This window comes from Misgurnus anguillicaudatus, chromosome 23 (assembly GCF_027580225.2).
Source record: "Misgurnus anguillicaudatus chromosome 23, ASM2758022v2, whole genome shotgun sequence".
In the NCBI taxonomy this organism is placed as follows: domain Eukaryota; kingdom Metazoa; phylum Chordata; class Actinopteri; order Cypriniformes; family Cobitidae; genus Misgurnus; species Misgurnus anguillicaudatus.
The window spans coordinates 5220144-5236505 of NC_073359.2; the positions used below are offsets into that span (position 1 = coordinate 5220144).

General features: G+C 41.6%; 2 protein-coding genes across 4 annotated transcripts in view; both read right to left on the minus strand.

Annotated features, from left to right (window-relative positions):
* LOC129453072 (sialoadhesin-like) overlaps positions 1–3109 on the minus strand; it is a 205736-nt gene extending 202627 nt beyond the window's left edge. The window contains exon 1 of one of the 3 annotated variants that reach the window (XM_073861508.1): positions 2902–3106. The gene's annotated coding sequence lies outside the window, so the exon portion shown is untranslated. Of the gene's footprint in view, positions 1–2901 lie in introns of all 3 variants that reach the window. The other 2 variants (XM_073861504.1, XM_073861507.1) reach the window with 2 other exon arrangements.
* The window catches only part of LOC129453669 (sialoadhesin-like), a 38467-nt gene extending 29118 nt beyond the window's left edge, over positions 1–9349 (minus strand). The window contains exon 1 of the mRNA XM_073861511.1: positions 9006–9349. Coding sequence (XP_073717612.1) covers positions 9006–9282 — 277 coding nt within the window. The 5' untranslated portion in view covers positions 9283–9349. The remainder of the gene's footprint in view (positions 1–9005) is intronic.
* Between the last annotated feature and the right edge of the window lie 7013 nt (positions 9350–16362).

Below are 16362 nucleotides of genomic sequence, written 5' to 3' on the forward strand. Positions count from 1 at the left end.
ACTCACCACTCCTCCCTTCACAGCACAAATATTCTGTTTATTACAGGTTACATTAAAGATATCCAATGTAAGGAACCCTGAAAAGAAACCATAACATTATTAATATTTGTAGTTTACTGTATGTAACGTCATTAAAATTACAGAGTGAGATGAGAGATTCAGACAGTCCTGTAAGGATATTAACTCAGATTCATCAGTTTTGTTCTCAAATACAAATCTCTAAGTTCAGTTTTAAATATACAAACTCACTTTAAACATTTTAGAGACTGATCCAAATGGAGAATCCAGCCTTTGGAGTACAGTGATGTAAATTAAATTAGACTAAGTCAGGGGCGGAGCCAGACATTGTAGACATTGGGGGCTTAGCCCAAATCTAGGGGTTTCAAAGCTTGGTCCCCTGTTGATATTTGTTCTCCATTTACGGCAGCTTTATAAACTATTTTTTAATCTAAGTGTTCTCTGTATTGTCCAGTGTTGGGTGTAACTAGTTACTAAGTAATTTGTTACTGTAATTTAATTACTTGAAAAAGTAATGTAAGGGATTACTCTTATTTTTCTTGTAATCGAATTACAGTTACTTCTGATGTAACTAAATACTGTCAATGGACTGTAGAACAATTATGTATACTATAATAAATAGTGGATTAAACATGGTTTTAGTTTACAATTCTCACTATTAACTGGTTGATTATTAGCATTAATATTACTGATATGCTGACTGTTTTTTAGTAGGCCTACTTAAATAACACATATTAATGCCTGATTCTGCAAAACCTTATTCTACATCCTTAACCCTCCCCATTTATACAAATACTTAAAATTAACAACTACTTTAGTATTAATAAGCAGTAGTTGGAGTATATTGAGACAAAAATAGTTAATAGTTAATTAATAGAGAGAAATGAACCCTAAAGTGGGACCAGAATAATTGATGTACTTTTATATATTGTTTCTTCAAGCCATTTCAAGCCTATCCTTGTATCATGTACTAAATAGGATTTAGAAAGTAATTAGTAATAATTACATACTTTTTGGAGAGAGTAATTTGTAAAGTAATTTAATTACATGATTGAAGATGTAATTAGTTACTAGTAATTAATTACTTTTTGAGTAACTTACCCAACACTGGTATTGTCATTTTGAAACTGCAACATAACAAATTTTGACAATGATACTTTAACTTCTCTTATCCAAAAATAGGCAAACATGTTTGCTGAAGGCTAATCCAGTAACTATAAAACTACATAATAATAAAAAAATTGACTTCATTGACAGAACAATTTCTCACCAGCTTATGAAAGCGTTTCTCTCTCTTTCTGTCTATCTGTCTGTCTGTGATCTCTCTCCATCCTCCTCTCTTCCTATTTGCACTGACAGTTATCACACATAAGGATATTTTAATGTAAGAGATTGGGGATTCACATTTTATAACGGTCTATCAATGTATTTCTGAGGTAAAATCATTGCGAATTTCAAATGCATATGGACAAAACATAAGCTACCTAACTAACTATATACGTTCTCACCTTCTTTTCTGACGTCTTTAAAAATATAAATCGTATATCCATCTATAATAAAGTATATATGCAACAATGTATATGTTTTAAAGTTATTAAATGTACTTTAAATACAACGTTACCAATGACCAATGAGGCAGACTAGACCAGAGCACCACAGTAAGTTAGACGTTAGCCTTGCAGATAATATATCAGTTGACGCTATTTAACAGTATTTACATCACATACCTATAAATATGCACTTACAGTAATAAAGAAGGCACTGTAATAATAAAGACACTTTGAAAATGCGTTAACTGTGGGGAGATTCAGCATATTATTTTGCCTTCAACACGCATCTTTTATTCATTTTCAGTTGAGTGGGGGACCGGAGAATTAAAGCTGAGTGCCGCCACCTAGCGTCCTGGATGAATTCATTTTACAGATCTGAAAAGATTCGAGGCTTTTGACAAAACATTCGGGGCTTGAGCCCCATAAACCACCCCCCCCCCCGCTCCGCCCCTGGGAACTAGCTTAAAATCTGACATGCTTTTAACAAATATATAATAAATTGAAGTATTTCAGTATAATAACAAAACTGTGTTTCATACCTTGAATGTGTAACAGCAGGATCAGTGATGAGAGTCTGAAGTTCATGATTTCTCTTTGTAGAAACTCACATATACCAGCTACAAAACATTAAACAAGAACTTTTCTTATTGATAAAAAACACAATGTTAGTTTGACTGTGACTTTCTCAATCGGATGCAAAAATACGTTGTGCACATGCGCAGAACATTTGCGCTCCAAGTTCATGTATTATATTTATGAATCTCGTCACAGAAACACGCAACAACAACAGCATTAATGGGGTCACACGCTGTACTAAATTCTGCAGCGTTTGTGTTTACTTTTAAAACATTAGGCTACTTAAAGCAATAAAATAGCGTTGTGACTTTTGAAAAGTGTGTTTTTATCACCTATATCGGAAAACTTCTTAAAAACAACTCCAACTCAGTTTTGACTTTTATACAGAGTAACCCCCCAGTCACATTAGTTACAAGCGACAGAGACAGAGCGACAGGCTACCATTCATTTTCAATGGAAGTGGCCGTTTGCCAGCGACAAGCGACGAGCTCGCCGCTGAGCGAGCAAGGTGGGGCCAAAATAGACAAGCAGGCTATTTTATGCAAATGCTGAGCGATGCGACAGATTTAGTCAGATTTACAAATTTTTGTGCATGTCAACATAGCCATTGTGAAAAAAAATATCTAGCACTAGCAACCTCCCCAAATATATCTAGTTATCAGTAAATGGTCAGTGAGCTAAACCTTTAGGAAAATTTTAATTGTCAACTTCAGCTTAATTGTCAAACTAAACATTATAAAAGCTGTTTTAATTTTACCTTAGTAACTCTTAACAAAAGTCTAGATGGTGGATGATCACGAGATGGTGCCTGCAGGGTCAGTGGAAAATCTGAGCTGGGTTCATCCCCGTTGCACAACGTTTATTAAACAGAAACAGATGATGTGTTGAACTGTGAACACCCTGTTGTGATGACGCAAGAGTTGCAACTACGGTAGCTGAGAGGCCATTCTTTGTCTTCTTTTTAAAATCTGAAGCCTGATCAAATCATTAAATGTGTGTTTAATACTGTAAAATACCCTCAATGTTACAGTCACTGACCTTACCGTCCAGAATGAAAGACAACATTCCAATTTGAACCCATTGAGCGATCTGTCTCTTTACTACGGCGTGGTTTTATACATCTTGTCACTGATTGGGCCGACATTAGTAATGATTTCACTCAGTCATTAATTAAGTCACATGACATCTCGCAGTGTGACTGGGTTGCCTGTCCCAAACAGAGAAAATGTCCTGTGGATATGCTGGGATGTACAGCGCGTTTCTCAGCATCGCTTTGACGCGTCGTCCCGTGTAGTCAATCAAATATACCTCCGCGTCTCCTCTTTGCTTTGCGACCCCGTTACACCGAGTGCCGTCAGCCAATTCCAAGCAATGTGTGTTGGCCTGAAAACTGCTGTCAAACCTCTGAAACTTCTCGATGTCCGTGATGATGTGGGAAGTTGCACCTGCATCCACCATTAGGCCTTTCCTCTTGGTAGTTTGTACCCGCATCTCAGCGTCGCTTGCCCGAAAAGCATACTCCTTGTCACTTGGCTCTGCGGAAACTTTTTGTGGATTGTCCCGCTGCCTTCCCCGTCTGCACGTTGCGTCGCGGTGACTGTTACTTTTACACTGACTGCACCACTGTTTAAGCTGACATGTTCTTGCTTTGTGGCCTCTTGTACCACACTTGAAACAAACAATGTTTGTACCAGCACCACAAACAGCTGTACCCACAAAATCGTTTTTTCTTTCATAACATTGTCCTCGGATACGGTTGTCCGCATATTTTCCATGTCTTCATAACTTCGAAGCCTCGTCTTAAATTCTGCAAAACTCAATTTATCATCTCTCTGGCTAACATGAATGGCAAATGGCTTAAATGTCTCTGGAAGTCCTTTCAGAACCATTGCTATTAAAAGTCCATGACTCAGATTCTCACCTGCGTTCCTCAAAGCGGTGATTGAGGTCTCAGCCCTGATGACATAATCAGTAACACACTCACTGGGCGACTTTTGCAATGACGTTAGCTCTGTGTATAAGCTAATCACTCTGGGCTTTCCTTTGCCAGCATAATATTCCCGAAGAATCTTCAATGCTGCTCTTCCATCGTCTGCTGCTTCCCTCATAACCAGCGACAAACTTTTGTCATCCAGGAACTGTATTAGCTCTGCATAGGCTTCGGCGTTTTTCGCCGTATCTTCCTCGTCTTCCTCAAAAGACTCGCTTAAAATAGTCTCTTTCAGTCCTTGTAAATAAAGATGACCCAAAAACTTTGTCTCCCGTAGCTCGTAGTTTTTCTCATCTCCGTCAAAGACTAATCGAGACCAGCGGCTCGTCGCGTTTCTTTTTCTCTTCTTTTCATGTTAAAAGAATCAGGTACACGCTATCCGTCGCGACTTTTACCCGGCGTCTTAACACTCAAACGTTTCTACTTTAACTCCGCTCTGGGCCCATAACCTGTTAACAGATACGTTCAAATAAGACAAGAAGATACGTTTCACTATCAGCCATGCAGTCGTTCTGACTGGCGCATTTTTATTAAAACAAAAGAAACACCTGATTTCACTCAGTCATTAATTAGGTCACATGACATCTCGCAGTGTGACTGGGTTGCCTGTCCCAAACAGAGAAAATAAACAAAAATACAAATACATATACAAATACAAATGAGAGCATACAATTTATAGATCTCAACACTGACACACCCACCAAACAAGAGAAAACGCTTCTAAAACCTGTTGCACGCCGTTGCACGCCGTTGCACACCGTTTCTAGGAAACATGTTGTTCAACCCGGAAAACGCAGCAAAACGTTGCGCACCTGTGTGAGCTTGAACGTGCCCCTGGGTATCTCCCATCCATTCCATATCCGTTTTAAAATGAAAAAAACGGAAAACGATCAACCAGTTGTATTTTCATTTATCATTTCCATTTATAAAATGAAAAAAGAAAACTAGGAATTGGCTACATTTTTCTATTTTGTTTCTCAGTTCTTACTGAGAAAAGTCTTAGGCACGTCCACATTATAACTATATAGGCTACATTTACTATAACTTTATGCTAATTATCTCACGCGTGTATGTATTACATATTTCCTGTAATAAAAACTTTTGTTTAAATGTCATTGAATGTGTAAATATGCTGTTCTTGATGCATTTACACAGCGGGTAACAGCAGATGTCCTCAATGCTGCACTTCACGTAACTCTAAACAGTGAATCTAGTAATTTGTGTATCTAATATCTTATCTTTTGGCGTAGTCAATGTAATAGAATAAAAAAACTGAAAGTTTTTAGCAGCTATAGTGTCATAGAAAGAGGAGCTGGAAGGCAGGTGAAGTTCTGCACACCCTTCAAACAGAAGGGGATAGAGTGACCTCTGCTGGTTGAGCTTCCACAAAGCAAGAAGGCCTAATGTTACAAAACTAAAATGTGAATTAAATAATAGAAACTTATAAATAAATTCTCTACCTGCTATCCTAAACTATATAAAATTAGTTCACTTGTCTTAATCTGAAGTTACAGGTCACCAATGCTCTTACAAATGTTTAATTTTTATTTCAGTTAACTAAAGTGTTTTTTCACACCCGGTAATAACATATTTTAATATTGAAAATGAGTAGACTATTCCTTTAAACTTTCCCATGAAAATAAAATGATCAAGCTGTTGTTATATTCTGAAGAGTAATTCATGATCAGAGTGCAGAATAAACAAAAGATTTTCTACTGAGTCCTGAATGAAACCTAAATACACTGAAGAGTCGACATCTAGAAGAGACAAAATCATAGCAACTATTTGTAAGTGAAAGAAGATTATCTAAAAAACCCTTAATAACCTAAAAAATACCCTTAAAAACAAATGCTTTTCTAACTGCAAGATTAAAGCACAGCCCTGTAATAAAATCCTAACCTAACTAAAAACAGCATTGAGTTGAATAACAGCCTGACTTATAGTGAAGATGAAAGTAGATCACAGTATCATCTACATAAAGATGCACTATAGCAAAGTTTTTACAGGATTTATGTATTGTGATGTTACAGTTGATCTGACACTGACACAAGACTGATTAATAAACTCAATACTTCAATGAATAATTCATGTATTTCAGCATTAGATTATTTACACTGAACTGTCATTAATATGTCACTGTATATGACATCACTGCATCACTGATGTCACTGCTGAGAGACTGTTGCTAGGTGATGATATCATAAAGAGAGTTGTGACATCACTCCAGTAGTTCTGATGGCCAGACAGCTGATCTACTCACAGACCTGCAACATCTAACAATGACAAACACACAGAAAGAGATAATGTTATAAAATCTGACTATTAGTTTATTTAACATACAGATATACAGATATTTTCTCACCTCTATTTGTTTGTCATCAGTTTTGTTTTTAGGGTTCAATTTATTCATTCTGATGAAAAACCTGAAGAGTCAAAATTCACACTCTTACAATCTGAATTCATATCAGAATATTCACTGTATGTTATGCAGTTTTGAGTTTTACTTGATATTTTTACTTACCAGATCCATACAGCTCCTATAATGAGAAACTGAGCCAGAAACACCAACAGAGGAACAAACACTGAACGGTCAGTTGTTTCTGAAATAGAAAATAACTTTACTCTTTATCTTAAATAACAAAAGACTCGTGATGTTAAAATCAATACAGTAAATCTATCAGATAGATCACCTGAATTCAGGTATGAGGTGCTGTGCTACATTATGAATATCATCACAACTGAAGAGCAATGAGCTTTAACCCGTGACTTACAAACTAACACAGAGAAAAATGAGTGAAATATTTTAATAAATCGTTACTTTAACATGAAAATAATAATGACACAAATGTTTCTTTCATTATGAGATATACTGAAGTGTTTGACATATAAACTATAACTGCTACAATATTAATGATCAGCTACGAGTGCTGCACAGTGAAAGTAGCTCAGTGATGATGTCATAGCTGAGAATAAACCAATCAGCATCAAGGACAGAAACTATCTCTTATATATTTTCATCTCATGTATGATGAGATGTTGTGTTACCTCTTACAGTACAGGAATACTCTTGTAGCTCCTCACTGTTGATTGAGTCCAGGTACAGCTTGTTTAATAATCTCAATCCATCTGTTACCTGTTGTCCATTCTTATACCAGATGTAAGTATGTTTGTTATCCAGAGTGCATTCAGTTGAACAAATTAATATCACTTTTTCTCCATCTATCACAGGGTCTGGGCTGCTTATCACTCGTGTACCTGAGATTTCATATAACAGAGTTCATGTCAACTACTTTTCTTAGTTATGCCTGAAATGTTTGATTCAGCTCAATACAGTATGATGTGAACAATGGCAAAGTTATGCAGTCAAACACACACATACAAATAAAATATATAATGTGAACGCAGTTCAAAATGCTTTGAATAAAAGCATCTGTCAAACACACGAGTGCAACATAAATATACAGTCAACATTTGAAGTGATTAAAAACATTTTTGTCTAAGAGCATCTTTTATTAACTTTTTTGATCAACGTCAAATGTTGATTAGTGTATTTGTTTTAAATCTGAAGACTTCTGTGATGAGTGTCCTCAACATCAACATAAAGTCTTGATCAACTTTGCAAGTTTGTCATAAATCGCACACTTAGACAGAACGTGTAACAACTCATAAAACCAGTTTATACCAGCTTCAGTTTTAATACTGGATTAGACTGGTAAGTGCTGGTTTGCTGCTGGCCTGGCTGCTTACCAACATTACACTATTCACCAGCATCTGATCAACCATGCTTGCAAGCTGGTAAACTGGATAGTCCAACTAATGAAGCTATTCAGATACAGCAGCATCATATATGCAGTACAAAACACATTATATTATTTTCAACATGGACAACATCAAAAACAAGTGTAACATTCACAACATAAACATCATACAGTGTTCAGACGAGATGAAATTTTAGATGAATAACTCAAATGATTGATAGCATTGATATTTTAATATTTAAAATGTAATCTACTCATCGTTTAACAAAACATTACAAAAATTGTAAGGACCATAAATCTCTAGCATAAATATATTCACAAATCTGATCAGTGAAAGCAGCTTTACAGAGAGTTTATTATGAGCAGTTACCTGTAACAATAAGAATAACTCCAGGATAACCAGAAACTACATCTGATGTGTTAGTGATGATGCTGAACTGATATCCTCCAGTGTCTCTCATGCTGATGTCTTTTATTCTCAGTGTGTTTCCCACAAACTCCACACGACCAGAAAACTGAGAAACCTCACGCAGATCTCTGAATTCCCCGCGATCATAGTAATGCCAGTATGTTTTGTTTACTGTATATCCAGTGGGATGTGAGTATGAAGAGTGAATATCTACTGTTGATCCCACTAAAGCACAAACTCTTCTAGAGGTGTAAGTCACACCCCAACAGCCACTGTTAGAAAGACCTGAAAGAGTCACAAAATACTGCTGTAACATTCACAATCAATTACAAACACACTCATACTGTATATGAATCAACAAGATAACTGCAAAGTTTGTTCTTCCATTTTATTTTAAATATTTTATAAATGTCAGACTCACACACAGATGAAGAGGGCGATGAAAAAGACACAGAGCAGTAATAACTGTCAGTGTTTTCACTGGATGACACAAATATGCTTTGGTTAAATGTTAAAAATTGTCCATTCTTGTACCAGTGGTAACCATATTTAGATGTTAAAGGGCAGGAGGAATCACAGCTCAGTTTTACTCGCTGTCCTGTAGATTCAGGATTCATCTTCACCTGTAAAACTAAATAATCAAAATCTTACATTAGATGAGAAATGAAAAGAGTTTAACTGGACTGATGAGAATGTAAATGTACCTGAAACTGTTAGATTGACTGTGACTGAGCTGAGATGTTTAACTCCATCCTTCATAATGAACATGAGCTGATATTCTCCACTGTCTCTCTCTCTCGGATCATGTATTGTGAGTCGTGAGTAATCTTTAGTGATCCTCTGAATCACTCGTCCTGAGTAATCTGAATCTAAAGTCAAATCTTCAGGTTCATTTTTGTTTCTCCAGTTTGTTCTCTGTTTCTGACTGAACCAGAACACAGTTTTGATGTTGATGTTTGAGTAATCGCACCTCACTATCATCCATGTCCCCCTCAGAGCACAAATATTCAGTTCATTACAGGTTACATTAAAGTTATCCAATGTTAGGGACACTGAAAATAAATATAAAATATTATTGACATTCGTAACACAGTATAATGTAAATGTAAATTTAATGTAAAATCCTGGACTAGAGAACAATGATGTAAATTAATCTGAAATAACCTGAGTTTATTTATACATTTTTCTTTTTAATCTGACCTACTGAAGTTAGCTGATGTATATATAATATTAACAAATTCAACTTTATTGTAAAATGTTACTAACTATTAGGGGTGGAACAATACATGTATTCGTTTCGAACCGAATCGGTACGGGGGTCACGGTTCGGTGCATGAATTTAAACGGAGAATACACGGTATGAAAATAAAAAAAACTTGCAAAATAATTAATGTAATGCGGAACTACCGTTAGATAGGCGGGTTCTTTATGGACAGCTAATCTGTTGCCCCGCTTTAAGCTCTGAAGCTCTGATTGGCGCCGATGCAGCCGAGCTCCGCCTATGTATGCGCTCTCTCAGAGACCGTCTACATTCTGGCACAATGCAGTTTTTTGTCAGGTTCACGGTCCAGTGAGTGAAATAGCAGCGACAGCGAGTATGGCAAATGGTGGTGAGGATCCGCCAGCCCCTTTAAGATCGCAAGTTTGGCAAAGCTTCAGTTTTCCAGTCAGTTACAATAGTACAGGCGAGAGAGTGGTGGAAAAGACGAGGACTTTGCATCGGCGTTGTTCAGCAGTTGTTAGGTATGTGAGTGGAAATACATCTAATCAGGGCTCTCAAGTCTCACGTATTCACCTTGACAAACACGCATTTCAGTCAGTTCAAATGCCACACTTTGTATTTCTCACGCTGAGAAGTAGGAGATAAATTGTCCTGCTATATACAACAGGCATACGCAGGGCAGTTCTGTCGAGTTCAGCTGTTTTCAGTTTTTTAAGCGTGCTCAACTTTACGCAGCGCCATCAGCGTCAGAGTACCGCGAGAAATCTTGCGGAGGAGGCTGATTTCAAATCGCTCTCGCGTTACTCTGACGTCATCCACTTGTCGTTTCTTGCAGCGCCTCGTGAAGTCGTACACACCTATTAATTCATCCTACAAGCCTATTTTTTGTTCTTTAGTACATTAATATGAAATAAGGCCAAAATGTAATTTAAAAATGTATTTAGGTAACACTTGTAATACATTTGAACCCCTATTTGTATGAAAGATGAGTACAAGATTACTTAAAGTGGTATATATTTTTGAAATACGAGATAGTATGTTAAATGCATTTCAGTTCATATTCATGACATCTGAAAATAACACTGATAAGGACACCTATGTTTTTAAGATTAGCTTAAAAAAATGCCTTCTTCATTTTTGTTTTGCTTTTTTCCTCCATTGTACCGAAAGTGAATCGAACCGTGAAGCCTGAACCGAGGTACGAACCGAACCGGGACTTGTGTGTACCGTTCCACCCCTACTAACTATCAATCAACTTATCGGTGCCAATGTTTTATCTCAAGATGCACACCAGTATTTTTTGTGTAATGTATGTTTGTAAAAGTTACTTAAATGTTTTAATATAACTAAGACCTAGTCCGGGATTAATCTAAATCCTGTCTGGGAAACTGACACAACAGCGTTACCTAAGTCATTACATTACTCTCCAAATGAGTTGCTGATATAAATCACAACCAGGAATCACTTACAGAAGAGAAAATATAGGAATGTATTACTCTGTTCTAGAGAGAGAGAAAGAGAGAAAGAGAGAGACAGAGAGAGAAAGATTTTTTTTTTTTTGAATTTCAAAAAACCTTTATTACAAATCAATACAATTTCATAACCTCAAATCAGAAACAACAAAAGAAAAGGAAAAAACAAAAATTATAAAATAATAATAACAGAAAAAACAAAAAAATTAAGCCAACATAGGAGCAAAGACCAATTCGTCTTCAATAACCATACACAGAGCTCCTCCATAACACCAAATCAATTCAAAAGAAAGAAGATCATTCATTGCTTTAAAATATCTAAAGTCAATTAGGATCCTAGATTTAACTGAGTTAAAAAAAAACTGCTAATATATCATAACTCATATCTCACTCAATTTTGTGCTTCCTGGTATTATAAACAGCCATTTTAGCCTGACCTAATAAAAAGTTCACAAGTTGACATTTAAAACGCTTTTGCCGCACATATCTGAAACCACAAATAAAACTCCTATTAGAAAAAGTCTCACCAAAACGTCTCGGTTACGTATGTAACCCTCGTTCCCTGAAGGAAGGGAACGGAGACGTCACGTCGTGACCGACGAATTGGGAACCGCTTCGCGGGTGACCTATCTACTTCGAGAACTATCAAAAAATGCCAATGAACTTGGCATGCAGGTATTTGCATAATGCCGGCGCCGCCCCGCCAGGTGCGTATATAAGGCTCAGGTGCATAATACCAAATCAGCTATATTATTGCTGAGAAGCCGAGCAACAGTGCCCGGCCTGAACAGCAATGGAACAGCAAACTGTGGCGACGGGACGTGACGTCTCCGTTCCCTTCCTTCAGGGAACGAGGGTTACATACGTAACCGAGACGTTCCCTTTCAGTCGGTCACTACGACGTCACGTCGTGACCGACGAATTGGGAATCCCTACCAAAACGCCACTGCAGCTGAACCCTTCCAGTGCCTGCAAAAGCCCTCCGCCCTCCCCATAAAGGGGCGGAACCTAAGGCGAAATGCAGAAGGCCGGTCACTACCTGTTCCTTAACCCACGATAGTGAAGCAGCGAACTGGGGGAAGCGTCTAAACTGAGCGGAGCTAGAACACTGCGGAAGCCATCCCCTAAGAAGGTTAAATGGATGACATAAAAATATATGAAACAACCGACAGGTTGCTCAAAATAAAGTCTCTGAACAATACATGGTATGTTGAGAGATGCAGAGCAGGCTCTGCTAAGGAAAAACGTGGAGGATTAGAACCCCACGGACTTTACACACAAATTAACCCCACGTAGGGGACAAATGTGGACGCCTAGCCTACACAGGTTTACAGAGAATACATCAGAGATAGGTTGACAGCGGATGCTCCGCAACACCAGCTATCAGGGCGGTGGAGGAGAGGCAAAAACAGTTTTTGTGACGTTTTTGCCCTGATGGCCTTCCATATTGGTGCAAATGTGCAGCACCAAAATAGAGGCTCCAAGCCGACACACGAGCCGACCCTCTGCATTCTTAACTAGTTAGTAGAAAGAACCCGAGTGGAAACCGGTTCGACACGAACACTATAGAATCTTGTGAACGTATTAGGTGTCGCCCAGCCTGCAGCTCTACAGATATCTGTTAGCGAGGAACCGCAAGCCAGTGCCCAAGATGATGCCACACTGCGTGTAGAGTGGGCACGTAAATTAAATGGACAAGGCACATTCTGCTTTTGATATGCAAGGGCTATAGTATCCACAATCCAATGGGACATCCTCTGCTTGGTGACAGCTTTTCCTTTCTGCTGACCACCGTAACAAACAAAGAGCTGATCTGAGGTCCTAAAACTTTGCGTCCTGTCTATATACACACGTAGTGCACGAACAGGGCATAACAAAGCCATGGCTGGTTCTGCCTCCTCCAAAGGCAGTGCTTGGAGATTCACCACTTGATCTCTAAAAGGAGTGGTGGGAACTTTGGGCACAAAGCCGGGCCGGGGTCTCAGTGTTACGCTGGATGCAGCCGGCCCGAACTGAAGGCACGATTCATCGACCAAAAATGCATGAATATCCCCTATCCTCTTAACAGAAGCCAAAGCAAGGAGAGTTAATGTTTTCATTGTAAGAAATTTAACACTCACACTATGCAGAGGCTCAAATGGGGCTTCCTGGAGTGATTTCAGCACCAAGGACAGGTCCCAAGGAGGAATGGAGGGGGGACGCGAAGGATTCAGTCTTCGAGCGCCTCTGAGAAATCTAATGACTAGGTCGTGCTGACCCACTGTTCTACCGTTTACGGGTGAATGGTGAGCTGATATCGCAGCGATATCGACTTTAATAGTTGATGGTGACAGCCTATTCTCCAAACGACGCTGGAGATATAAAAGCACAACACTAATCGGGCATTCTCGGGGGTTTTCACTTCGGGAAGAACACCAGTCGACAAACAGGTTCGATTTAAGCGCGTAAGCCTGTCTCGTAGACGGCGCTCGCGCAGCAGGAATAGTGTTAGATACCTCTTGCGGTAAATCACTCATATCCTCCGTGCCCCGTCCAGAGACCACACATGGAGGTTCCACAGGTCGGGGCGCGGGTGCCATAATGTGCCCTCTTGTTGAGAAAGAAGGTCCTTCCTCAGGGGAATCTTCCACGGAGGGGCTGTCGCGAGGAGAGAGAGTTCTGGAAACCAACTCCTGGTTGTCCAATACGGTGCCACCAACAGCACACTCTCCTCGTCCTCCCGGATTTTGCATAAGGTTTGCGCAATGAGGCTCACCGGAGGGAACGCGTATTTGCGCATGTTTCGCGGCCAGCTGTGTGCCAATGCATCCACGCCGAGCGAGTCGTCGGCTAGTGAATAGAACAGGCGACAATGGGTCGTCTCTGGGGAAGCAAACAGATCTATCTGCGCTTTGCCGAAACGTCTCCAAATTTGCTGAACCGCAATGGGGTGGAGTCGCCATTCGCCGGGACGCGCAGCCCGAGAGAGCGCATCCGCCTCTACATTGAGCGTGCCCGGGATGTAAATGGCACGAAGAGACCTCAAATTCTTCTGACTCCAAGTGAGGAGGTGACGGGCGAGATGCGACAGGTGACGCGAGCGTAAACCGCCTTGACGATTGATGTACGCCACGGTCGCAGTGTTGTCTGTTCGAACTAATACATCTTTGCCCCGTAACTCGTTGCTGAAACGGACGAGCGCAAGATATACAGCCCACATTTCCCGGCAGTTTATGTGCCAATGCAGCTGGGGTGTCGTCCAGACCCCCGAAGCCGCAAGCCCATCGTACGTGGCCCCCCACCCCGTGTCTGACGCATCTGTGCATACTATCGCATGCCTGGAGACCTGTCTCAGAGGCACACCGGCTCGGAGAAACGCACGGTCTAACCACGGAGTGAAAGTGCGACGACACGCAGGTGTAATGATAAAACGGTGAATGCCGCGCAGCCACGCTCTCCTCGGGACTCGATCGTGAAGCCAATGCTGAAGCGGTCGCATATGAAGCAGTCCGAGCGGAGTTACAGCTGCGGCTGCTGCCATATGCCCCAAAAGCTTCTGAAACTGTTTCAGCGGGACCGCGCTCTTGCTCTTGAATGTATCCAGGCAAGTCAGAATCGACTGTACACGTGCCTCTGTTAGACGAGCTGTCAAATCGATCGAGTCCAGTTCCATATTGAGAAAAGAGATTCTCTGCACGGGGCAAAGCTTGCTCTTTTCCCAGTTGACCCGAAGACCCAAACGAGCGAGGTGTTTTAAAGTTAAATCTCTGTGATCGCACAGCGTCTGACGTGTTTGAGCTATTATTAGCCAATCGTCCAGATACGCGAGAATGCGCACACCTCTCTCAGGGGTTTCAAAGCCCCCTCCACTACTTTGGTGAATACACGGGGCGACAGAGAGAGCCCGAATGGGAGGACTTTGTACTGGTATGCTCGCCCCTCGAACGCAAAGCGGAGAAACGGCCTGTGTCGGGGGAGAATCGATACGTGAAAGTACGCGTCCTTCAGGTCGATAGATGCGAACCAATCGTTTGGACGAATGCATGGAAATATGCGTTTGGGCGTCAGCATTTTGAACGGCATTCTGTGAAGTGCACGGTTCAGCGAACGCAGGTCCAGGATCGGTCGCAAGCCGCCGCTTTTCTTGGGTACAATAAAGTAAGGGCTGTAAAACCCCGACCTCATCTCGGCTGGAGGGACCGGCTGGATCGCGTCTTTCGCCAATAAGACAGCGATCTCCGCACGGAGGACGTGCGCATCGGCAGCTCTCACCGTAGTGAAACGAACGCCGGAGAATTTGGGGGGACGCCGGGCAAATTGGATCGCATAGCCGAGACGAATCGTGCGTAAAAGCCAACGCGACGGGCTGGAAAGCTGTTCCCACGCCCCCAGATACCGTGCGAGGGGGACTAAAGGCACGATCGGTGTACCCGCGGAGGGCGCAACGGAGGTGATCGCCGGTGTGTGCGTAACGGCCGCACCGACAGCAGTGTTGTGCGTGATAACACTCACCTGAGTCCGTTGCTGGGTGGTTGAGTAAGGGAGGCTCTGCTGAAGACACCTCACACCACTCGATGCACCCTCTGGCGAAGGAGGAGGGAGACGATGGGTTATGAGCCCGTAGCTGTCTCCTACCGCCTGAGAAGTCGGAGAGCGCGGTGGGGTTATGAGCCCGTGCGTCGCTCTCGTTCTCCTCTGATGAGTCGGAGAACGAGGGGGGGTTGTGAGCCCGCTCGTGTCTCCGGCGCTCATCTGAAGACCTAGAGATGGAAGTGGAATTCGCTCTTTTTGTGAATTTGTGGGTGCCGACTGAAAAGTCGGCGGAACAGAAAAATGAAACAAAAGATTCCCCAACCGGCCCTCCTCCGGTGGGGGGAGTGGTGCCTTCACCATCTCCCGAAGAGCGATCCCTTCCATCTCTAGGTCGCCCGTCTCAGGGCCGCTTAGATCTTCTTTTACCACCCTTTGAAGCGGGCTGAGCGACGGCGCGTGCGGTGACCTTGGTCCCACGAAGCGCCAGATCTGTAGCCGCACGTAGTTCAGAGAACTCCGCCGAGTCGTGACCTCCCGCGTGCAGATCCCTCAGAGCCTTAGCCTGATGAACCTGCAGCAATGCCATGGCATGCAGGGCAGAGGCTGCCTCCCCACAAGCCTTGTAAGCAGCACCGGACAGCGCCGAAGACTGCTTACAGGCCCGTGAGGGGAGAGTAGGCTGGTCCCGCCAGGAGGAAGCGACACCGGCCGGACACAACTGCATCGCGACCGGGCGCTCCACTGACGGGATACCAGTGTACCCCTTGGCATCTCCACCCTCGAGAGAGGTGAGAGGTGAAGGCTGATACGGCCGGTTCCGGGCGGAAAATGGGGTTTTCCACGACCGCGTCAGCT